This window comes from Mugil cephalus, chromosome 5 (genome assembly GCF_022458985.1).
Source record: "Mugil cephalus isolate CIBA_MC_2020 chromosome 5, CIBA_Mcephalus_1.1, whole genome shotgun sequence".
In the NCBI taxonomy this organism is placed as follows: domain Eukaryota; kingdom Metazoa; phylum Chordata; class Actinopteri; order Mugiliformes; family Mugilidae; genus Mugil; species Mugil cephalus.
The window spans coordinates 14,176,214-14,196,822 of record NC_061774.1 but is presented as its reverse complement, the minus strand read 5'-3'; the positions used below and the strand labels follow the sequence as shown (position 1 = coordinate 14,196,822).

Here is a 20,609-nt window from a genome sequence, read left to right as displayed (position 1 = left end):
CAAATGGATCCGCACACTTTTCAGCAGCCATCTCGCTTTATTTTCACTGAGCTGACAAGTGGTTTCATTTTGCCGTGGCTGTTTACCCGACTGACACAGAAACGTGATACGCGCAGGATGAAAGGCGGCGAGGGGAGGGAGGGGAACAAAAGAAAGATCAAGATATCAAAGCCGCAATGTGCAGCAGAACAAACAGGAAAAAAAAAAAGAAAAAAAAGTGCAAGACACAACTGCGTCAGCTGAACCACGTGGCAGTTAGTAGGTGCACGGCAAGGTTACGCGGCTTTGAGGTAACTGATGTGAGGAAGAACGCGGAGAGGATGTAATTAACAGAGATGTGAAGGAGCTGCTAACACGCTAATGAGCTATTTCTAGTTTTGTTAGGGATTAATAAGCACTTTTGAAATTGTAATTTAACACCACACAAGGTCACTAATTCCAGGCATTTGCAGTAAAATAAATAAATTAATAAATAAAATGTCATCAGTCCAATGAGCAAAACGCCAAAATGACTTCAAAGCTGCTTTCTACCTGCCATCGTTCCTAACATTCAGCGCTCTGGAAACAGTAATACATCAAATCTTTGGTTACAGTATCAGACGTAACGTGAGTCTGGGCAACGCCGCCACCTCACGACACGGAGCACATGGCGCTTTTGGAGCATCGAGAGTCACAGGAGCTGTTGCGGGACTCCATGATGGAGTCTCTGTCGTCGGACTCGGGCGAGTCCAGTTCCAGGTGAGAGTCCTGGAGGCCGTCCTGCAGAGCGTCCTTACAGTGGGACTGCGGGAAAGAAGAGAAAGCCGCTGTGAAATAACAATTCGTTTTTCATTGCAGGTATGGTAGGAAACAAAAGAGTATCTCACCTTATGGACAGACATCTCTTCCACCGTGCACTCCTCCATCAGCTCCTCCAGAGAATGGCCCGAGATCTCCATTTTGATGCGATGAGAGCGGATGGACTTGACGTCATCCTCGTCCTCCCCGGCAACCAGGGGGAAAACCTGCAGGGCGAAGAGAGGAGGAGAGACGGCAGTGACAGTGAAGCAAGTGTACACCAGAGAGTGTACACCATTCAAATTTAAGCTTTACCAGTCCCTCCTCATCCTCTGTGGTCTCAGGACCCGTGATGTTGGCCTTGCTGATGGCTTTACTGATGGTCTGGGTCTCAAACTGTGGACACGCTGCCTGCGCGTTCCCATCCTTGTCCCTTTTCCCTTTCAGCCAGTAAGTCTCGATTTCGACATTTCCCTGAAAACGGATGAAGCGGAGAATAACAGAGGAGACAGATTTAGGTTTTTGCGCAAATACTCAAAGCACAACTTCTGTTATAGAAGACAAAAAAAAAAAAAAAAAAGGCAGCTGCCAGATTTTCAATTCCCTGACGGGGAACGAATCACTCTTGCGTTTTTGAGATTGGCACTAATCAGCTGCCTCAGAGACGTTCAGGAGTAACTTTCCTGGCATTATCACTGAACGCGCAGGCTCAAAGTCAGGCCCGCTGATAAAAGGGAAAAAAAATAAATAAATAAAATAAAAAATCAGCAAGCAAGCTACAATCACCAGCTGTGAATACCAAGTGCGCCGATTCCCCAGAGCCAAAACATTGAGAGTTATTTTATATATTTTTTTGAGGCTCATAAATGTTTCTCCTGTTTGATCGGTAACCGGAAAATATTCCATGAACAACAACAACAAAAAAAATTAAAAAATGCATCAGGCCGTGCGAGTGTAACACGTCCTGACGTATGTTCAAACACGCTTTGACCTTGATGGTGATGATCCCCCTCCTTTCAAAAATGAAGTGACTTCCTTTCAGGTGCTCGTAGGTGGCACTGCTGAGCTGAATGTGCATCTCCTGAACGAGAGAGCGAGTGACCAGTCACAAAAAACCACAGATTATCTCTAAAGTCGTAATGTTTCTTTTTTCATAGTCATCATTATGTCTCTTTACCTTGCCGTTGCTCTCCATGGCGGACGCGGTGTGGACCGTGTCGCCGTGCAGCCCGTAACGTGGCATCTTGTGACCCACCACACCTGCCACAACCATCCCGGAGTGTATCCCTGCAACCAGGACATCGAGTGAGCTCACTCAAGCCCCAACCGTGACATAAACCGACAGGCGCGCGCACCTGCTACCCACCGACACGAATCTGAATGTTGTTGCCGTTAGACGGGTCCTTGAGGTGATCTATGGAGCGGACCATGTCCAGGGCCATGTCGCAGATGTTGTGGGCGTGATACTTGGTCTTCTCCGGGGCTCCCGCAACCACCATGTACGCGTCTCCAATGGTCTCGACCTGGAAAGCCCCAGAGGAAGCTGCCCTTACCGATTTGCGCTTGTGTGTGAAGTGTGAAGCATTAAGGGGAAACAAAATAAAACGTGCAAACCTTGAAGACGCGGTGCTTCTCGCTGAGCGTGTCAAACAGCGTGTACATGGTGTTGAGCATGGAGACCACTTGCATCGGAGTGATGTGGCTGCAGATGCGAGTGAAGCCCACCACATCGCTGAAGAGTATGGTCACATCTGGGAACACCTGGCAGAAAGGGGATGAGAGCCGTTGAGCGGCCGGGTTGTCGCACGCAGAGGAGAGGCTGTTAGGGAGGTTATTAGAGGGCAGCTTTTTTGTGTACACCCCGTTGAGCGCCATCAGGAAGCCACCTCCGTTAACATAGATGTAAACTAAAGCAGTGGGACACAGAAGGATTTATGGCTGTGTGGATGTGTGTTCAGCTGCCTGGTCGCTATTTACACTGCCTAAGTAAACAGCGAGTTCATAAATATTTAATCAGACAACTGTGTCATTTTTTAAAGTCGGCATCAGGATATGCATGTGTGTTAAAGTCAGTATATCACATAAAGGCATCGTGATTATTCCGTACTCCTGTATTATATCCAGCTGTTACAGAGCTGCCTTCTGCGCTCCCATCTCCGTGGACCGTGGACTACACTGACTTTGATCTCGCTCTCTGAAAGATTCAGTTAGGGCCAATTAAAGTGACCATATAAGGGAAGATTGTGTATTTTTCCATATTATTGGTAAGGAACTGAGTTCAGTGGAGGAAATATGAGAGGCTGCTATATTAAGGGATCTTCACTATGATCTACACTATGGCCACCGTCCACCTTCCAGAATGAACATGGGCCTTCTGAGGGTGTCCGATGGGGGCCTTCGGATTGAGGGGAGGGGCCTCAGGGTCAGGGATCAGTTTGGAAACAAGTGAATTTGTGCCTTTTTTAGTTGTTCCTGAACTGTGTGCATGTCAGACAGCATCTTACTGGGGATGGCTGCTCCCATCAGGGAGTGTCATTGCTATGAGGTCCACAAGAATGCCAGGTCCAAACGTTTTCCCAGCAGAACATAATCAAGTGTTGCTGTCAATAAATGGTTAATCCTCGAGTCTCCCACTGATGATTCCTGCATATCGCAGAAGGACAGTGCGCCTCTCTAGCTGTAGCTAAGCTACAGCTGAGATTTTTATGAAGAGCAGAAGCTCGGCCTAAAAAGCCCCTTAAACCGTATATAGACGTAGATACAGCATCTACAGCCCTGACCTCACAGGTGTTTACAGCCGGCTCTCCTTTGCGCAGCCTTTTAGCCACCGGTTTGGGAATCATCCTGTACAGCAGGTCGTCAGTCTTCTTCATCTCGTAGTCCAGCATCTTCATGCTCTCTTCCAGCTTGCTGGACTTCTTTTGCTCCTGCCAAGACAGAAAAAGCATTGTTTAGTTTGCGTGTCAGCTCTGTGGCCGTTACTGTTTGTGAGCGGGGGCTGCGAGGCTGAAAGAAAGGGCCTCAGAGCAAATTTTGCATAATGCGGAGTGACAAGTGAGCTCATCACGCATATAAAATGCAGGTGCACTTTGGCACAGGGAACCTGTATGAGAGCCCTCTTCAGCTCCTCTGACTGCTGCGTGCCTGCCAGGACCAGGTCTCTGCTGGAGTCGTGCATGCTCAGGTCGTTGATGTACAGGCCGGTCTTAAACATAGCGCTCAGGCTCTCCATGCTGAGAGTTGAAGAGAGAGAAAGGAGCAGTAATGTTATTATTGAAAGATAATAGTGTTACGTATTAAAACAGAAGATGCATTATTTTTGCGTTTCCTGCAGCATCAATAATGTAAGCGGGGTGGTGTGGCATTCGTCGCTGCGGCAGCGCCGGCAACACGGGCGTAAGGGCGCTGGCTTGCAAAACGAAATGTTTCAGAAGAGGAGGGAGATGTTTTGGTAATGTACTCTGTGGAAAACACTCTCAGTTGCAAATGGGTTCCCATTAGGCTCACAAGAGCTGCACTGTCTGATTACAAGCTAATTAGCAGCTCATTTCATGCATGGTAAGTGCTGTTAGAATGGGCCCCCGATTTGATTCACTGCCCAGGCTTTTATTTCCAGCCTCGTAATTCACTTTAGCTCTTGCTGCTTTTTAGAATGTTTTACTTTCCAACTGCTGCCTTTTAATAATGATCTGCGTCTATATGTGTGTGTGGGTGTGTGGGGTGCGTGTGGGTGGGTGGTTCGTACACAGGGGTTCCCAGGAAGATGATGGACTCCCACTCTGGCATGTATCTCATTTGTCCTTTTAGTCTCAGGCAGCGGCTCCCATCGCCCCAGCTCTCCATTGCATTAGCGCTGTTGCCGTCTGAAAAGAGCAGCAATTAAAAGCCAAGAACAAACATTTAGAGAGGTATTTTAGGCTGGATTTCAGCGGTAGATAATAACTGCGCTGCCGGGGGTAGAGTTTCTGAAATAACAGTTTGACATTTTGGGGGAAGTTGCAGTTATGTTCTTGTCAGCAGTTAGACACAAACATAAATATGACTCATATCCATCTGGGTGTTCAGAATAAAGTTTCGAGCCAGTATTCGATTAGCATAGCTTAGCATAGCAAACAGTGGGAAACAGCTGTCCTGGCTCCATCTAAACTATTCATACGCTACAGCTGGTTTTGTTTGGGACTTTTTCTTGGACAGGGGAAACTCACTCCTGGCTACAGCTTCATGTTGAACAGAAAACACATTATTTTGTTTTTTTAGTCCCTTAGCAATGGTTTTATTTTTTTAGAGTCTGTTTGAGAGAGGGCGTGACCTTTGTAATCATCCCCGATGATGGACTGGAACGCCATGAGCTCCACATCGACGTCAGCCGACCGGTTGGCATTTTCGTAATCAGAATCTGAGGAAAAATTAGAGAGAACTCGCAGTTACAAACTTTCACATTTGCATCCTCCTCTCGTGGATCCGTTCCACTCAATTCAGTCAATTTGGGCTGAATAAAAACATCAAACAACTGAATTTCAGCCTCAGTACAGTGGGGTCTCGTAAACTGTCGGCTTTAATTCCGCACTGGCTGAAATGGATGGAATTTTTTTTTTATCTCACACAAGAAAAGGCTTTTTTTTTTTTTTTTTAAATTGAATGAATATAGGCCATGTGTATGTGACTGCAGTGACTCTTATAAGACTCGAGCGTGTTTGCATGGCTTCCTCTCTTACTCTGGACTCTGTTGTGGAGGTTCCTCTCTCTCTTCACGGGCTCTTTGGACATGATCTCGAACAGGTTGTTGGGGTGGGAGATGATCTGCATGCAGATTACTCAGTCAGTATTCTCAGCACTCATCAGCATCCGCTTTAAAATCTTAAACATGTTTTTTTTTTTTTTTCTATCCTTCAGTGTAATGAGGCTCTAATGGGAAGTGAATTGACTGGTGGTGTTAAATCAGTAATGAAAATTGGAGCATAAAATAAACTCACCATGTTCCAAGTGAACTCCACCAGGGGGCGAGCCAGCAAGAAGGCGTCATTGATCTTCTTTCCATCCAGATCTGGGAAAACCGTAGCGAGGCCTGAGCCTACATTATGCACCACCATGTCCTGAAGAATTTAAAGGATCAGCGAGTGTGACTTCATCTAATTTCTCGACTGCCCTCGGTTATACAAAGACGGTAACTCAAAATAATTACCTGTCTGAAGACGATGTTAAAGGGGAAGACCTCAAAGAAGAAGTCAGAGGTAATGGGCAAAATCTCCTGCTCTTCCTCGTCCTCCTTCATGATGTAGCGGTAGGCTGAGTTGTCAAAGTTCAGCCTGTGCAGATAAATACTTATTTAAAGGCCTGATCGAAAAAGTGGAAGACGTGTACCAGCTTAAGCCTGTAAGTGCTTATATACAGATGTGTGAAAAAGTGTTCAAACTTCAAACTAATTTAAATATTAGTCCAAGATAACACAAGTAAACACAGCATGCAGTTTTTAAATAAAGGTTTTTATCATTAAGAGAAAATTATATCCAAACCTACATGGCCCTGTGTGAAAAGGTGATTGTCCCCTAAACCTAATAAATGGTGGGGCCGCCCTCAGCAGCAACAACTGCAATCAAGTGTCTGTACCACTCATTTTTGCAGAATTGTTCGCAGAATTCAGCCACACTGGGGGATTTTTGAGCACGGACCACCTTTCTAAGGTTATGCCACAGCATCTCAATAGGAGGTCCTGCTGCAGAGCCCAACTTTTGTCTCTTTCAGTCCTCAGAGTATTTTCCCAAACGTCATGGGGATCGTCAAGATGTTTTCCGGCAAAACTGAGACCAGCCTTTATGTTCTTTTTGCTCAGCAGTGGTTTTGGTCTTTGAACTCCGCCAAACAGGCCGTTTTTGTCCAGTCTCTTTCTGATGGTGGAGTCACAAACTCTGACCTTAACTGAGGCAAGTGAGTCATGCAGTTCTTCGGATGTTGTTGTGGGTCTTTTGTGACTTCTTAGATGAGTCGTCGCTGAGATCTTGAGGAAATTTTGTTCGGCCAGCCACTCCTGAGAAGGTTCACCACTGTTCCATGTTTTCACCATTTGTGGATAATGGCTCTCGCTGTGGTTCACTGGAGTCCCAACGCTTTAGAAATGGCTTTATTACCTTTTCCAGACTGACAGATCTCAGTAACTTTCTTTCTCATTCATTCCTAAATTTCAAAAGGAGAGGCAAACACTTTTTTTTTTCACACAGGGCCACATTGGTTTGGATTTTTTTCCAAATAATAATAATTCATTTAAAATCTGAGTTTTTTGTTTACTTGTGTTATCTCGCATAGGGTACATGTAAAACATTATGTGTAAAAAAACAAAAAACAAAAACAAATTATTGCCTTAATCCGACTTTAACTGGACAACTTAAGTGCATGTAAACACGACCAAAATCAGAGTTCTCCTTATCTCAGATTAAGACACCCAGAAAATGTGATTGGAAATTGATATTCTCTGGCATGTATACTGTTAATGCACCACAACCGCTGCGTTGGCATATCCCAGAAGAAAGCTGGTCACAGTAGAAGAAGGTAAACAGAGCCGGTAGAAGAACCACCTGAGAGATACCGCACATCTGATCTGCACCATAATTAGGGTGGACATTACATACGAGATTAAAAAAGTTGTACTGTTATCCATCTTGTTGATTGAAATACTGTTCTGCTGCATGAACGACACCTGTTTATTGTGTGATGTAATAGGTCAAATGGAAAGGGGGCCGTATTAACCTGCTGACAAGACACATATCGCCACCTAGTGTGGAGGAGGAGGACATGTTCCCGTTGATTAGCTCTGTTGCCTGTAAAGTGGCATTCAGAATGTCAAATTTCGAGCATAGCTGTTTCACACCACTGTATAAGTCAAAATGGTTGGCAAGCGCTGTTTTCATAGGTTTCTTTATGTTAAACCATAATCTTTCAGCAAAAACACGAAGAAGCTAAAAAAAAAAAAAGAAGTGCACTGCTGTTTACTTTTCACCACTTCATTTAAAATAAGCTTTTCTCTGTGTGAGTACCTCATGGTGACATGGGAGTAGTCTCCGACCATCTGCTCCGACAACACCTCCACATGGATGTCAGTGTCATAGAACTGTTTCCCCATCTGCCTCAGCTGACCCATGGCGTAGTGCAGGTAGCCCTTACGCTTGCTCCTTCAGGTCGCAGAGACGGAAGATGGAAGATTTAAGGTCTTTCCGGAGAGATTAACCACACAGCTTCCTCTTTGTTTTTCCTGATACCCTTTTAAAAACTTATTTTCTTGTCTTGCAATGGCCTATCAATCCTCCCTTTTCCAACCAGCCCCCTGTCACAGACCTGTAGTGGAGGGTGACTCCGGTGGCAGACTCCTCTTGGCAGAAGAAGGTCGGGGGCTGAACCTTGGGGTAGCTGAAGCGCAGGTACTCGTGGAGGTTGTCGAGGCCATTGACAAAGTCACGCACATGTCGGCCCAGCACCTGAAAGCAGAGACACAAAGAAAGTCACGTCTGCTCTGCTGCTTTTCTATTTTTTATAGTATCCTGCATTAATTTGTAGTATTTCAAACTCATAATGACAAATAACAGCTTATATTTACACTAATATCATGGAAAACGAATATTATTGTTGTTTAATTGAATCTTACTCCAGAGCCTGTTTTCACACAAACCTTACTCAAATAATTTAACAACATTAAAGTAATTGACCAAAACATGGGTGTGAATTAACCTTACGAGGTTGTATTTTACTATGAAAAAGGCGCCAGACTGTAGATGACAAATGGATTATTCGTAACACTCTGTGACATCCCCTGATTTTGGAAGACGTTCAAAGACTAAACTGAATCCCCCTACTGATGAGGCCCACTGTAACACATGGCACTCACAAATAATTAATGACATTTTTGACAACTTCCTCAGATATGTACCAAAACAACACACATTTCTGCTCCGAGTCTTTTCTCACCTTGAGGATCCGGTCGTAGCCGTATTTCCCCACGAAGCCCAGGAAGTAGACGCCCCAGGAGTTCATCAGCTCATTGTAGGGCGTGCCTGTCACTCCACTGGCTGCCTTTGCAATACGGGGAATCACACTCTCGCTATAGACCTGCAGATTCCAAAGTTATCACTTAGAAAAAATCAATTTTTTTGACATCTGGTGTGTAAAGTCTCAGGCATGAGGCCACAAATATCATGTGTTGTGTTGCGCACACTGTACCTGGTGGGTGACGAAAGAGTGCAGCCTGACATCTGCTCTCTCCCTGACCAGCTTCCACACATCATCTCCATACGACTCCTTGATGAAGTCGTGAAGACTCTCGCACAGCAGCCCGTACATTATTTCTCTCTGGATTGAAGCTCAAACTGAGCACTGTCAAGACGCCTCCCCGGCTGATTGACTTCCAGCCGTCCTCCCAAAAGGCACCTGCGAGCGATAAGAAAAGTTCAGAATGATGACTTTTTTTTTTTTTTCCCCACCGCTGCGAGCTGAATTTTAATGCATTTAGCTTTCGGCGTGAAGCTATAAAAAGACGTGTACTTAATATTGTTGCCTTCTCTTGCTCTCAGCACTCCCGGTGGGGTTTCATCTGAAGGCCAACAGGGCAAACCATTTTAAAGGTGTCCTAATTACACAGGCCCTCCAGTCTCGATGGGCGTCTATTGTTCCTGTGTCAGCTGTCAGCGCCTGGTGGCTGTGCTCCTCTCTCTATGTGACATGAACACATTGCACGGGAAACCTCTCAAACACAGATGTCGCCAATCATGAGAAATCGTTGACCTTTTTATTCTCTGTAAAGCTTTTTAAATTGCTGGATCATCAATAGGCACCCGCCGTGACAAATGAATGCCTAAGGAATATTTATAAGGCTTGAATAATCTGTCACATTTAATATTCTTACAACTAAAAGCCGAAAACAGCCTATAGCCTGCTCCTGTTTCCATTTACAAAGAAACAAACGCCCTTAAATAAACATTTAACAGGTTGTAACTCCCCAACTTCTATTGTCTGCCCGCAGAAGATTTTCTGTGATTCAGGATGACTTCACATTTTCTTTCAGAGGCCGGAAACCTTCCCACTGGGCTGCGAGATAGTGGTGCTGTGGAGGAAGGCAGGTGCAAAATCGATATCCAATCTTAGCAGGGATAAAGAAAATGTTTTTTTTCTCCCCCTCCAGCTCAATGAATCAATTTGTGAGGGGAAAACTGCATGATAAAAACCACCATGAGTCCAAAAAGGGCAAACAAATGTAAAGTTAAAGGTCGTTACTTATGTATCGTAACAAGAAAAAAAAGGGATTTATGCAGGAGAAATGAAGGCACAGTGGTAAAACCACTGTTTTTATGGTAATCTTTTACTCTGCTAAAAACCTACTGAGCGACACACAGCTCACAAAGCACGCCAAAGGTCGTCAGAAAATTGAAGCTCAGCCTCCGGCCCTAAAGAAGAACGCAGAGTCACAACCTCTGATCACAGAAGCATAATCAATTTTACAGCAGCTCCCATAAAAACTCAGTTTGTGGGCTCTCGTGTGTTTGTGAGAGGGGAGCTCGGACGTCGAGCGCCTGGGCAGCTGCTGATATCATGCACACGCACGGAGAGGATCCGATTTTTATTAGCGAGGAAGCTCAGGGTCACGATGTAAATCTTTGTAGTTGCCTCTTCGCCCTCAATTGCCCTTTTTATAACCTGCCCACAAACACTCCCTCTGTCCGTCTTCGCCCCCTGTCCCCCCTTTGCTATAATAAACTCTATGAGGTAAGCACTGGAGGCATCCCGAGATGGGTTTTATACAGACTGTTCCTTCTCTGCTGAGGAGTGCCAGAAGCATCCCAGCTCCAGTGTGGGACAAACCTCTCAACCAGCTCCGACGCGAGGCTTACAAAGAGGTAGGAAGTAGATCTGTATATAGTGAGAGTAAGCATTTACATAAGGTGCAGACCAAAGTTGCTATCAAATCTTTGGATAAAAAATGGAAGGTTAAGTATTTTTCATTTCATAAACTCTCTGCATTGTTTGTACCTCTCTGTATAATTTATGTACACTCTCTGCGCAAAATAATTTATGACTGCAACACGCAAGAACTCGGACGGGAAAACTATTTTTCTTCCTTTTGTCCCAAAATAGGGTTACACTGATAGAATGCATATTGATGAGTGAGTACTTCAGCGTGATTAGATCAGGGATGTCTCTATGATCCTCTTGTCTGCGCCCCGTCAGAGGAAGACCATGATGCATTCAGGCCTGGACGACATGACCAAGCAGAGGATGCTGCAGGCCCAGGCTTTGTCTAAGGAGGCCAGAGGAGGTGGGATGAACACATTGCCTTTCTCCCAGTTTACTGCGCGTCACACGCGACACACTGTATGCGTACACATTTAGGGGTGAGCTGACACACACACGGTTTTGCATGTTGCACCGACATCTTGCATGCGTTTAAACCCGCGCTCTGCCTGTCGTGGTGTGAGATCACAGCTGGTGCTGTCAGACGTAACTGAGCCAAACATCAAAGGGTGTTAGCCCACTGCCCGGAGACAAGTGGACTGTGGTCCTCGGAGCGCCAGCGACTTGTTGAAATTCTGCAAACATTCCAGCAGGGACCATCCCTCTTGGTCTGTTTGTTTTCCGACGCTGTCCGCCAGCTAGGCTTTGAAACCGAGTCTCCTAAACTCAGCAAAACGCGACTCTCACCACTGAATTTTAAACAGGCCGATCAAAGGCAGCTCCTCAAGGGTGGCATATGCTTAGTCCTCTCCTAACACTTATCGGGCGAGATGGCCATCCCTTGTTACATGAGTCTTTCATCCAGAGATCCTATTTATATGCCCAGTTACCCATGCAACTCTGGACCACAACAAACATTACACACCACTTGACATCGTCTTGAGGCCATTTGAGACCTTCCCCTGTGCCGTGTCATGTGAGAGGAGACCCTGCGCAAAAAGCCGCGACGACACCAGCTTAAGTGATGCTGCACGCGGTTTAAATTTTTTAAATCGGGCCCCCTCAGCTGTCGAACGCTGACGGAGAACGAGAAGACCGGCGGCGACGTCGAGATTTGCCAAAGGACCCAATTAGCCTGTTTCTTTCATTCTCTTTCTGAATGTGCTAAACAGGCGGTTGTGCCTCAGTGGGTAACACGGCTTGTCCACATAGCAGTTGAATCCCTGGTACACGGACCACACGGTGAAGTTGTCCTTGAGCAGGACACTGAACCCGGTGCTTGGCAGAGGTGTGTGTGCTTGCGTACGCGCTTTGAGTACCAATATGTAGAAAAGTGTTAAATAAATGAGCTGGAGAATTTACCATAAAAATCACAGGGCTGAATAATTTTCCCCTCCCCTGTCGGGTTGAAGGTCTGAACCTGGGGAAGAAGATCAGCGTTCCAAAGGACGTGATGATGGAGGAGCTCAACCTTCCCTCTAATCGGGGCTCTCGCATGTTTCAGGAGAGGCAGAGGAGGGCCGACAAGTTCACCCTCGAGAACTCGGCCGCCGCTGCTCACAACGCCAACGACGTAAGGAGCCGAGAGAGAGGGCCCGTGAACGCAGCACGCGCCGTGCACGCCAAACATTACGAGCACGTGTTTCTGACTTGGATTTAATAACAGCAGTGGGTGTACCAAAGAGTAACAGTGTGATTAATGGCGAATGAATCTGTCTTACAGTCTGCGGCCTCGTTTGTTTCGCTGTAGAGAACAGGCCTCAGACATCTGCGCTGTAAGGGCTCCTCCAAAATGGGACGTCCCATCTAATGTAGCTTCTCTAAGTCTGATGGATGACTGATAAATAAGCAAATATGAATCAGACATAGAATTATCTGTGAAAACAGAGGGAGAAGATATATGATAGTGGCACTACAAGTAATTTACTTGTGGCCCACGACTAATGCTTATGTCCCCTGACTAATCGGCATGTGAAGTTCTCAGTCTATTAATTATCTGGTTCATTTTGGTCGGACGATTTATGATCTGTCACTATCAACTGATTACAGTACATGTACAGTGTGCTTTCCTAAAGTTGACTGGTCAAATAGTAAGTAGAAGTTTGCTATTTTTTTTTTTTTTTTTTTTTTTATTTTTTACAAATGTTGGAAAGTCCTCCATAACTTTTATTATAAGCAGAGCAGTATTCTCAGTTGCGGGCATGTGCAGAGCTGGTTGACTACCCTTTAAATAATGTATGTTTAAGTATGTTGGGGAGTCAGTAAATTCACAACCAAGTATCTTTCCTAGGTTCATCTCGAGGTCATCCCTCCTCCGCAGATCACCCAAGAACCACAGGCAGGAAAAGAGAACCAGGCTTTCTCCATCCCTGGTAAGCATAGCCTGGTCATGAACCTTCAGAAGACTGTAGCAAAGAAGGGCAGTCCCGATGTCCTGGCTCCAGGTAAATGAAGGAAGGATTTCCACAAGATCAGCTTCTTCTTCTGTCTTTCTTTTTCTTTTTTTCTTTTTTTTTGGCAAAGCTTGGACCAGGCCCGTGGTTGCGACACTGTCACATGCTGATCCGCTAGAGCTCACCTTTCTCCGGGAGATGCACCGCGCACGCAATTTAGTGTTATTAATATCAGTGCCAGAAGAGCTGACAGATTGTAGGAAGCAATTATCTGTGAGCATCAGATCGCCGCTGTGTACTTATCCCGACAGAAGGTACTGCTTCCAGTCCGACTGACAGTGAGCCGGGCTCTGTTTATTATCGAGGATTCACACTGACATCTAATTACAGTAGCTCCTATTGTTGACAGCAGTGACATCGAGGACATTTATTCTGCGGAGTAGATGTATTGTGCTTTAATGGGGCTGGCTTTTTTGATATTTATCTAGTAGGTTTTGAAATACAACCATTTTTTAAAGCATTTTGTGCAACATATTTCAGTTTGTTATGTTAATGGCTCATACCGGATGTCTGTTTTTGTCAGGATATTCCGGCCCCTTGAAGGAAATTCCTCATGAAAAGTTCAACACAACAGTAATCCCCAAATCCTTCAGCTCCCCGTGGAGGGAAGCTCTGGGCAGCAGCGAGGAGCTCCTGAACGCCCTTAATGCCCAGCTGCCACAGCTCCCTCCAAGACTACAGCCGACCAACTACAGGTGCTTCAACAGGTAAACGCTCCTGCCACCCACCGATACTGACATCACCCCCACATAAATCAGGGTTCGGCCGGGGCCAACCCAACTTCACACAGGACCACGGATGGCGTCACCGCACTATCCATCACCATCATCTCCTCCCTCGGCTCCACTCCATCTTTCCACCGTTTGTAAATGAATCCAGTCCCTGGCTGGCAGCGCCTTGGAGGGTGGCTACGTGATGGCTATTTTGAACGCTCGAAAGATGATCCGCAGCGGGGAGGGGGGGGTGCAAGCTTTGAAAGAACCCCCAAGAAATATCCCGCGTGAAAAGGGATCGCTTTTCTTATGGCGCGCAAGGAGGTGCGCCACATGAGCAACGCAGAACAAAGGTTAAGCTCGGGCTGATGGAGAAATGGAGAATATTTCTAAGACAAAATCAAGGCTTTACTCAATTAACCATGTCAGTCAGATAGATTCTGCCGGCCAGTCTGGGAACTGCTCCCCCCGTGGAGGGATCTTTTTACACCCTTAAGATTATTATGAAGCCCTAATTAAATCTGGAGTCAACTAATGGTCAGAGTAGCTACATGACTCAGAGACGTCGAGTTCACCCCACACCCAGTTTGATTCCCTGGTGGTTTCAATCCCGTTAACAGGGCCTTGAGTTAAAAGCAGTGATGACCAGATTTATATCATGTAAATGTTTTCCCCTTTAAGGGAAGGAGTGTAAGCCACGGAAGAGCCTTGCCTTGCCAAGAACTTTAAATACAATGCTTTCAGTCTGCTCAGTAACCACCCTTTCTTGTTTCTCAGATCTCCAATGCCATTTGGGGGCGGGATGGCGAGCAACAGGGTGATCCCGACGATTGGCTTTGAGGCAGTGGAATCCCAGAACCTTCCTGGCATCGCCCTGGAGCGCATGTGTCGACGGCCCAACTTCAACAGAGCGCCCAGGGGATGGGGAATTGATTACAACCCCGAGTCTAACGAGCTATGAACACTATTTAAGCTGAAGACTGAAGCACAGGCTCGTGTTTGGCCTTAAAAAAAAAATGACCGCCGTTAATCAGAGGGTTTAGCGTCACGCCAGCGTCATCATTTTATCATCACAGTCAAGACCAGGACTATGCTGCCAGAGACTGGACATTGATACCTTGGTTTGTCACCCCTGGTAGTGTCTCAGTACCCACTAACTCTTTCCTTTCACATCCTATCTACTAACCAGACCCACCTTGCGAGTGGTATATAAATAAAAATGAATAACACACAGAAAAGACAAAATTGAGTCATTTTAATGACAAGGGAAAACATTCAAAGAAAGCCTTACAATAAACACTGAGTCATTATGCTGTGGAATATTAAGATGGCGCCAAATTAAAAAAAAAGAAGAAAAAAAAAAGTCAATGTTACCAAAAATTAACAAGTTTAAAAATCTCCTCAGAACTCCGTGACATGGTACGCACAATATGACAGACACGTTAACCTAAAGAAGTAATTTTTATATGTACAACAGCTCCAACCACCAGAGCTCCCATGGCCCTCATCACATTAACCAGCACTCTGAGGTCTTTCATTACAGGTTCCACTGTTTAGATGCGTCTCTGGTACGTTTTAACAACGAGTCACCCCGTTTGTCGTCTCCGCAGACCCAGGGTCGTTTAGTTCATGTAACTGTTTGTCTTTTCTCCCTGAAGAAGTCTGCATCTGACGGGACAACACTTGACCAGGTTTAAAGTAAAGTTAAGTAAAAGAACGACATCTAATCCGCAAGATTTCCGTCCGGGACCTAATCGCCATGGCGTGAGCCATGTGCAGCATGTGCGCCCATGCGCTGAGGATCCTGGGAGGGGTAGTGGATTTGACCCGGAGGTCTCATGCTCATCGGAGGGGGCATGGGCGGGGCCATGGGACCCATAGCGTGAAACATCGGAGGGCCAAAACCTGAGGACGCGAAAGACAAGAAAATGTTAAATCTCAACTTAGGCCATTTTTTCACACAATGTCAAAATAACAAAGATATAAGTTCTAGTTTTACCTGGAGGAGGCGGATTGATGCCTGGAGGTGGGGGCAAAGCAATGTTCATGACAGCAGGAGAAGAGCTTGGGTCTAGGTTGAAGTAATTTGCAGGAGCCTCTTCATCTAGAGCCGGTGGTGGGGGCAGGGCTGGTGGAAAGAGGAACAGAAATTGAGAAACATATTACGAAATAGTGGCGATGTATTTTTAATGTGCGATTGTGAAATGCTGTGTGAAATGTATATTGATCAGCCACAACATTATGACCCCCCTCCTGCTCACAACCATTGGTAAAATGAACAACAGTGACCATTGTTGCATCTGTTAGCGGGTGGAATATATTTGGCAGCAAATGAACATCTCGTCCTCAGAGTTTTGTGTTAGAAGTAGGAAAAATGAGAAGGTGGAGGACTTCACCGTCTTTGATAATGAGCAAGTTGTGATGGCTTGCGTTTTCCTGGTCTGCAGTCAAACCCATCAAAGTTGTCCAAAGAAGGAAAAGTGGTGAACCAGCAGCAGGGTCACGGGTGGCCATTGCTCACGGGGAGCTAAGGCTGGCCTCTTGTGGCCTGATCCGACAGATGAGCGACTGTGGCTCAAATTGCTGATGCCATTATGTGTGTCACTTATAACATATTGCGCAAGGATGCAAGGAACGCCCACTGCTGTTACCGTAGGGGTATGTAAACAATGAGGTGGTGGCATGTATCAAAGTGACCTGCACATAAATACCAGGAACCGTGGTTCTCAGAGCATCGCTTGGTAGTGAGATCATGAATGTTATTCACTTCACAGGTTAGTGGTTTTAATGTTGTGGCTGATTGTTGTAGAGGACAAAGTACATTCCATTAAACAGTGGGCCTCAAAAGCAGGTAATAACAGAGTTAAACCGCACTTTTCTGTTATACTCCTTTCCATTACGAGGATACATGCACATAAATTCTAACTCCCCGTGTGTTTGCACACTCACCTCCAGGCAGCCCAGGTACAGGATCAAGTCTGGTACCCATCTCACTGACACCGTCTTTGATACCGTCCTTCCCCCTCGCTGCCTGAGACCTAAAAGGATACAGCATACATGTTAGACATGATGACATGACTTTGTGAAACACCGCTGAAAATGTGTGCAGCAGCAGAAACTTCCAGCTGAGAAAATTCCTGTGTCAAGATCAAACTCTCACTGCGTCAGTAATTTCCTTACAGTTGTGTCAGTGGTGGCAGCATTACTTCGGGCTATTAAACACTCACGCTCTCAGAAATCCACCTGGAGTTTATTAAGCAAATTATCACTATACATTTTCACACCACCTCCAAAGTCACTCTGCGTGGTGGTGCTGTGAGATAAAAATCAGCTAATGGGATGATTTTTTTTTTTTTTTTGGTTGCATCTGCCCAGGCTATTTTTTAATGGATTCTGTGTCCTTGGTCCAGGTTGGTGAAGAACAGATTTTCCTGCCTGATTAACATTTTACCTTCCCCACTTGACAGTGAGTCTCCGTCCATTAATAATGAGTTTGTTGAAGGACTTCTCGGCCGCCATTTCAGCCGACTGCCGCGTGGCAAACTGGATGAACGCACACTGCTGCCTTTGGACGATGGTGATGGTTCGAATCTCACCAAACTGATAGAAGTGACTCCTGCAATCACACAGATTTAAGCTCATTAGTCCCCAAAACAAGAACACTTACGTAAGTATATAAATAAAAAAAAGATTTAAATTGGTTTTCTATGAAAAAGAAAGTCTTACTTGAGATCTCCATCTGTGACAGTATCTCCCAGTCCCCCTATGTAGAGCGTGGTGATGGACTTGTCCTCTGGGGGATCCAGTCGGGGCATAGTTGAAGCCCGCTTCAGCAGCTTGTCGGCTACTGGATCATTGATGCCGTAGTAACGATCCTTGATGTTCTGGTCGGCTAGAGGATCATCAGGATCTGTGGGCTTCTCGTGTCTGAGGCGATAGATAAACGGGAGAATGCATTCAAATTGGCCCACAGCATGTTAAAATCTATAACAATAGATGTAAATAAAATAAGAAATAAGACACAATCAATGCAGGACATCATGCTACTGACCTGTAGGGACACTCCTCTCCTCTCTTGCACTCTCCCTTCACCCAGAAGGAGCAGATGTGTGGCCGGTTCCTCTTGTAATAAGGTGTGGTCCGGGCCAGTTTGAGCAGCATGTCACTGGAGCTCGGAGCCTTTCCAAGCTGACCCACTGGCCGAGTGCCATCAGAATTGGCTATCTATAAATACACAGATCAATGACGGGAAAATAATGCGATTAACAAGATTCATAACGTAGTTTGTGATGTGCCTATTTGAGATCGTTTGGTTGAAATACTGGACTGCTCACAGCAGTTACATTTTACAACCACCACACAGCAATTATACCTCTCTCTCCATGTTCTGTGTGTAGTACTCCTTATTGACATCTGACTTGGGAACCTCATCTTTAACGGAGAGTCCGGTGTCTCGGACCTGGATGGGCAAACCTGCCAAACACAAGATGCAGTAAGAGGGTTAAACTCAGAGCTTCACGACATAGTGACTCACAGAGCAAAGCACACGGCCTGAATCACGAGGAGGCAATCAGAGAGACCCACCGTACTCCAGATCGAGCAGACATGTCTGACAAACGTTTTTCATTTTACTGCAGGTCTGACAGACTTCTGTCTTCTTGAAGCGCATCCGTGTCCCCGGACACCAGCGGAAAACAGTAAAGGGTCGAGCACAGATCTGATGGATGAAGAATGAAAACTGATAAGTGTTCTTGCATTAAAATGGTATTACAAGTTTAAGCTGCAGAGTAATTTATGCTGCATAAATATGCTATAAAGTGCAAAACATACCTTGCATTCTTTGCCATACTTCTCCTTGGTCTGCAAAAGAAAGTATAAACTGTTTTTCAGCTGCATGACTATTGGTATGCGAACACTAAAAGCAAATAATCCACCTCACTATGAAACCATAGAGATGCGCACTCACCATACGAATGTAAGGATTTTCTCCTAAACATGTCTGACACAGAATTGGAAAATCCTGGAAAAGAAAGAAAAACATATTTACGTTTATTTAGTTAATTCTAAATACCTTATCTGTTATTCGATGGCCCCGTCGGTGTAAGTCATCTGAAGCAATAACATCTCTGTTTCACCTTCAGCTGTGGGCACCTTGGCAAAGTCACATGTGTGAATACAGGGAGTGCTATAGGACTTGCTCGCTCCTACTTTGCCATCTGCTGAAGGATGCTGTTTCAGTCCAAGTGCTATTTGCTGAAAATGACCTTGCATTAATCCATCCCACTGGCAGCATCAGCTAAACGCCTAAATATGAGAAGCTCTTGTGGCTCAAACGTCAACAACATATTCTAGGGTTACAAAGTTTGGTGTCTGACTAAAACCAACACTGGTCAAATGCCCTGTTCTGTGATGGGAGGAGACAGTTTTGTTGCCTTATATAGAAGAGTTACAGTCCTAAAAAAAAAAATCCTGAAAGGTTCATGTTTGCTAGAAATATGAAAACTTAATTTTACATAATATTAGGTTACAACAATTTCTGCTACAATCACATGTCTTAAGATAGCAATGGGGCAATTCACGTTGTTAGCAGCAACGGCACAGAAAAACAATCAACACTGAAACAGTGCACATATACAGGTGGATTATGAAGAAAAAAATCAACATATATACATATATATTTCAAGTAAACAACGTGAATTGCTCCACTGTGGGATACATAAAGGCATATATTTTAACCACAATGGTGCGTTAAGTGGACAAAAAACAAGGTTGAGATTTCCTATAAAAAGATGTATAAATAACTTAAATAGTTATTTTACAGAGTAGACCACAGTTCCTCTGATGAGTGGACTATAAAGTTAAATCAACCGGGCTGTACTTCATCCATCCAGGCTGCTATGCTAAAGTTAGCGCTCCTCTTTACTGTAAACATTAACCATCACTAGAGATTACACAATGGTGTAATAACATAATCCAACACATACGATTTCTGTATCGTGGCAAACCTTTTGTCCACTACACCCATTTACGAAGACAAACTTTTCCCCTCTCCTTTTCCTATTTAATATTTGCCTGCTAACGCTAGCCTTTATTAGCCCCGGAAGCTAACTCCGGCGCAGTGTCGGTTCAGGATAAACTAGCGACATTTATTTCAAGACAGACCCCGCTGATCGTTGCTGTCCGATGAAGCGGAATGAGTTTTTGTATTAATAATCCATCTTAACATTTTATACCACCGCGCTAACTACGCTAACAAAAAGATAGCAGCCACGCTTCAACGGCATGCTAACGGAAGGCTAACTAGCAGACAAAAAGTCGACCAGTTTAGTAGCGAGCTGGAAGTGTTTCTGTTTCTGTTCATTCATAAGGTACAACAGGAAAAAGACGCAGCGTTTCGGGCAAACTCATAGCTCTGTTCGCTGTAACGCCAACTAAACGTACCGCGTCTTCCCAGTTCTGCCTGTTGTAGGTGTTGGATCCCAGGGACGTCGCCATTTTGCAACAGAGAGTGAGCCAAAGCGGCCTCATCCCATAATGCACCGCGCCTCAGAGCCACGTCTCACCCTGGTCTCACCTTAGGGTGTCGCCCTATTTCACATTTAGTAAACTAAATTAAACGTTAAGTAGGTAACAGATTAAACGAGCAAACCAACAACCGTGTTCAGCAAGTAACTTCTCAGCGGTTGAAGCGTGTTTTTGTTGTAAGTCAAGTTTTACTGCACAGATTTTGGCCTAT

General features: G+C 45.2%; 3 protein-coding genes across 5 annotated transcripts; 1 reads left to right on the top strand and 2 right to left on the bottom strand.

The window, feature by feature from the left end:
- Positions 1-17: 17 nt before the first annotated feature.
- Positions 18-9,358, bottom strand: LOC125008588 (soluble guanylate cyclase 88E-like). Its single transcript, XM_047585880.1, has 19 exons — positions 9,304-9,358; positions 8,983-9,189; positions 8,731-8,871; positions 8,104-8,243; positions 7,806-7,940; positions 5,960-6,083; positions 5,751-5,870; positions 5,493-5,577; positions 5,087-5,173; positions 4,523-4,640; positions 3,881-4,010; positions 3,558-3,704; positions 2,392-2,538; positions 2,144-2,300; positions 1,955-2,064; positions 1,769-1,858; positions 1,093-1,251; positions 867-1,004; positions 18-783 (listed from the first exon to the last, which is right to left on the bottom strand). The coding sequence occupies exons 2-19, from the start codon at positions 9,100-9,102 to the stop codon at positions 631-633; spliced, it is 2,301 nt and encodes a 766-aa protein (XP_047441836.1). The 5' UTR covers positions 9,103-9,189; positions 9,304-9,358; the 3' UTR covers positions 18-630.
- A 1,196-nt stretch (positions 9,359-10,554) lies between these two features.
- LOC125008343 (myozenin-2-like) lies at positions 10,555-15,247 on the top strand. 3 transcript variants are annotated; one of them, XM_047585548.1, is made up of 6 exons: positions 10,555-10,652; positions 10,984-11,071; positions 12,120-12,280; positions 12,998-13,151; positions 13,684-13,867; positions 14,651-15,247. In XM_047585548.1, the coding sequence occupies exons 2-6, from the start codon at positions 10,993-10,995 to the stop codon at positions 14,832-14,834; spliced, it is 762 nt and encodes a 253-aa protein (XP_047441504.1). In that variant the 5' UTR covers positions 10,555-10,652; positions 10,984-10,992; the 3' UTR covers positions 14,835-15,247. The 3 variants fall into 3 exon arrangements, with proteins under 3 accessions (XP_047441504.1, XP_047441505.1, XP_047441503.1); XM_047585549.1 differs by having other exon boundaries at positions 10,586-10,652; positions 10,891-11,071; positions 12,998-13,079; XM_047585547.1 differs by having other exon boundaries at positions 10,586-10,652; positions 10,891-11,071.
- rbm22 (RNA binding motif protein 22) lies at positions 15,114-20,440 on the bottom strand. The gene is made up of 11 exons (XM_047585546.1): positions 20,315-20,440; positions 18,840-18,893; positions 18,704-18,733; positions 18,458-18,590; positions 18,246-18,346; positions 17,925-18,097; positions 17,600-17,800; positions 17,325-17,489; positions 16,823-16,911; positions 15,873-16,001; positions 15,114-15,778 (listed from the first exon to the last, which is right to left on the bottom strand). The coding sequence occupies exons 1-11, from the start codon at positions 20,399-20,401 to the stop codon at positions 15,624-15,626; spliced, it is 1,317 nt and encodes a 438-aa protein (XP_047441502.1). The 5' UTR covers positions 20,402-20,440; the 3' UTR covers positions 15,114-15,623.
- Positions 20,441-20,609: the final 169 nt, after the last annotated feature.

What these genes read in the sequence shown, in the direction of transcription:
- LOC125008343 (XM_047585547.1), top strand. Translation starts at nt 10,957, where the DNA reads ATGATCCTCTTGTCTGCGCCCCGTCAGAGGAAGACCATGATGCATTCA. An exon ending in TCCCGATGTCCTGGCTCCAG is followed by an intron (nt 13,152 to 13,683) that starts GTAAATGAAGGA and finishes TGTTTTTGTCAG; the next exon opens with GATATTCCGGCCCCTTGAAG. An exon ending in AACTACAGGTGCTTCAACAG is followed by an intron (nt 13,868 to 14,650) that starts GTAAACGCTCCT and finishes CTTGTTTCTCAG; the next exon opens with ATCTCCAATGCCATTTGGGG.
- LOC125008588 (XM_047585880.1), bottom strand. Translation starts at nt 9,102, where the DNA reads ATGTACGGGCTGCTGTGCGAGAGTCTTCACGACTTCATCAAGGAGTCG. An exon ending in ATCTTCCTGGGAACCCCTGT is followed by an intron (nt 4,011 to 4,522) that starts GTACGAACCACC and finishes TTCAACTCTCAG; the next exon opens with CATGGAGAGCCTGAGCGCTA. An exon ending in TGAAGAGGGCTCTCATACAG is followed by an intron (nt 3,705 to 3,880) that starts GTTCCCTGTGCC and finishes CTGTCTTGGCAG; the next exon opens with GAGCAAAAGAAGTCCAGCAA.
- rbm22 (XM_047585546.1), bottom strand. Translation starts at nt 20,401, where the DNA reads ATGAGGCCGCTTTGGCTCACTCTCTGTTGCAAAATGGCGACGTCCCTG. An exon ending in TCTGCTCGATCTGGAGTACG is followed by an intron (nt 18,347 to 18,457) that starts GTGGGTCTCTCT and finishes TGTGTTTGGCAG; the next exon opens with GTTTGCCCATCCAGGTCCGA. An exon ending in CTCACTGTCAAGTGGGGAAG is followed by an intron (nt 16,912 to 17,324) that starts GTAAAATGTTAA and finishes GTATCCTTTTAG; the next exon opens with GTCTCAGGCAGCGAGGGGGA.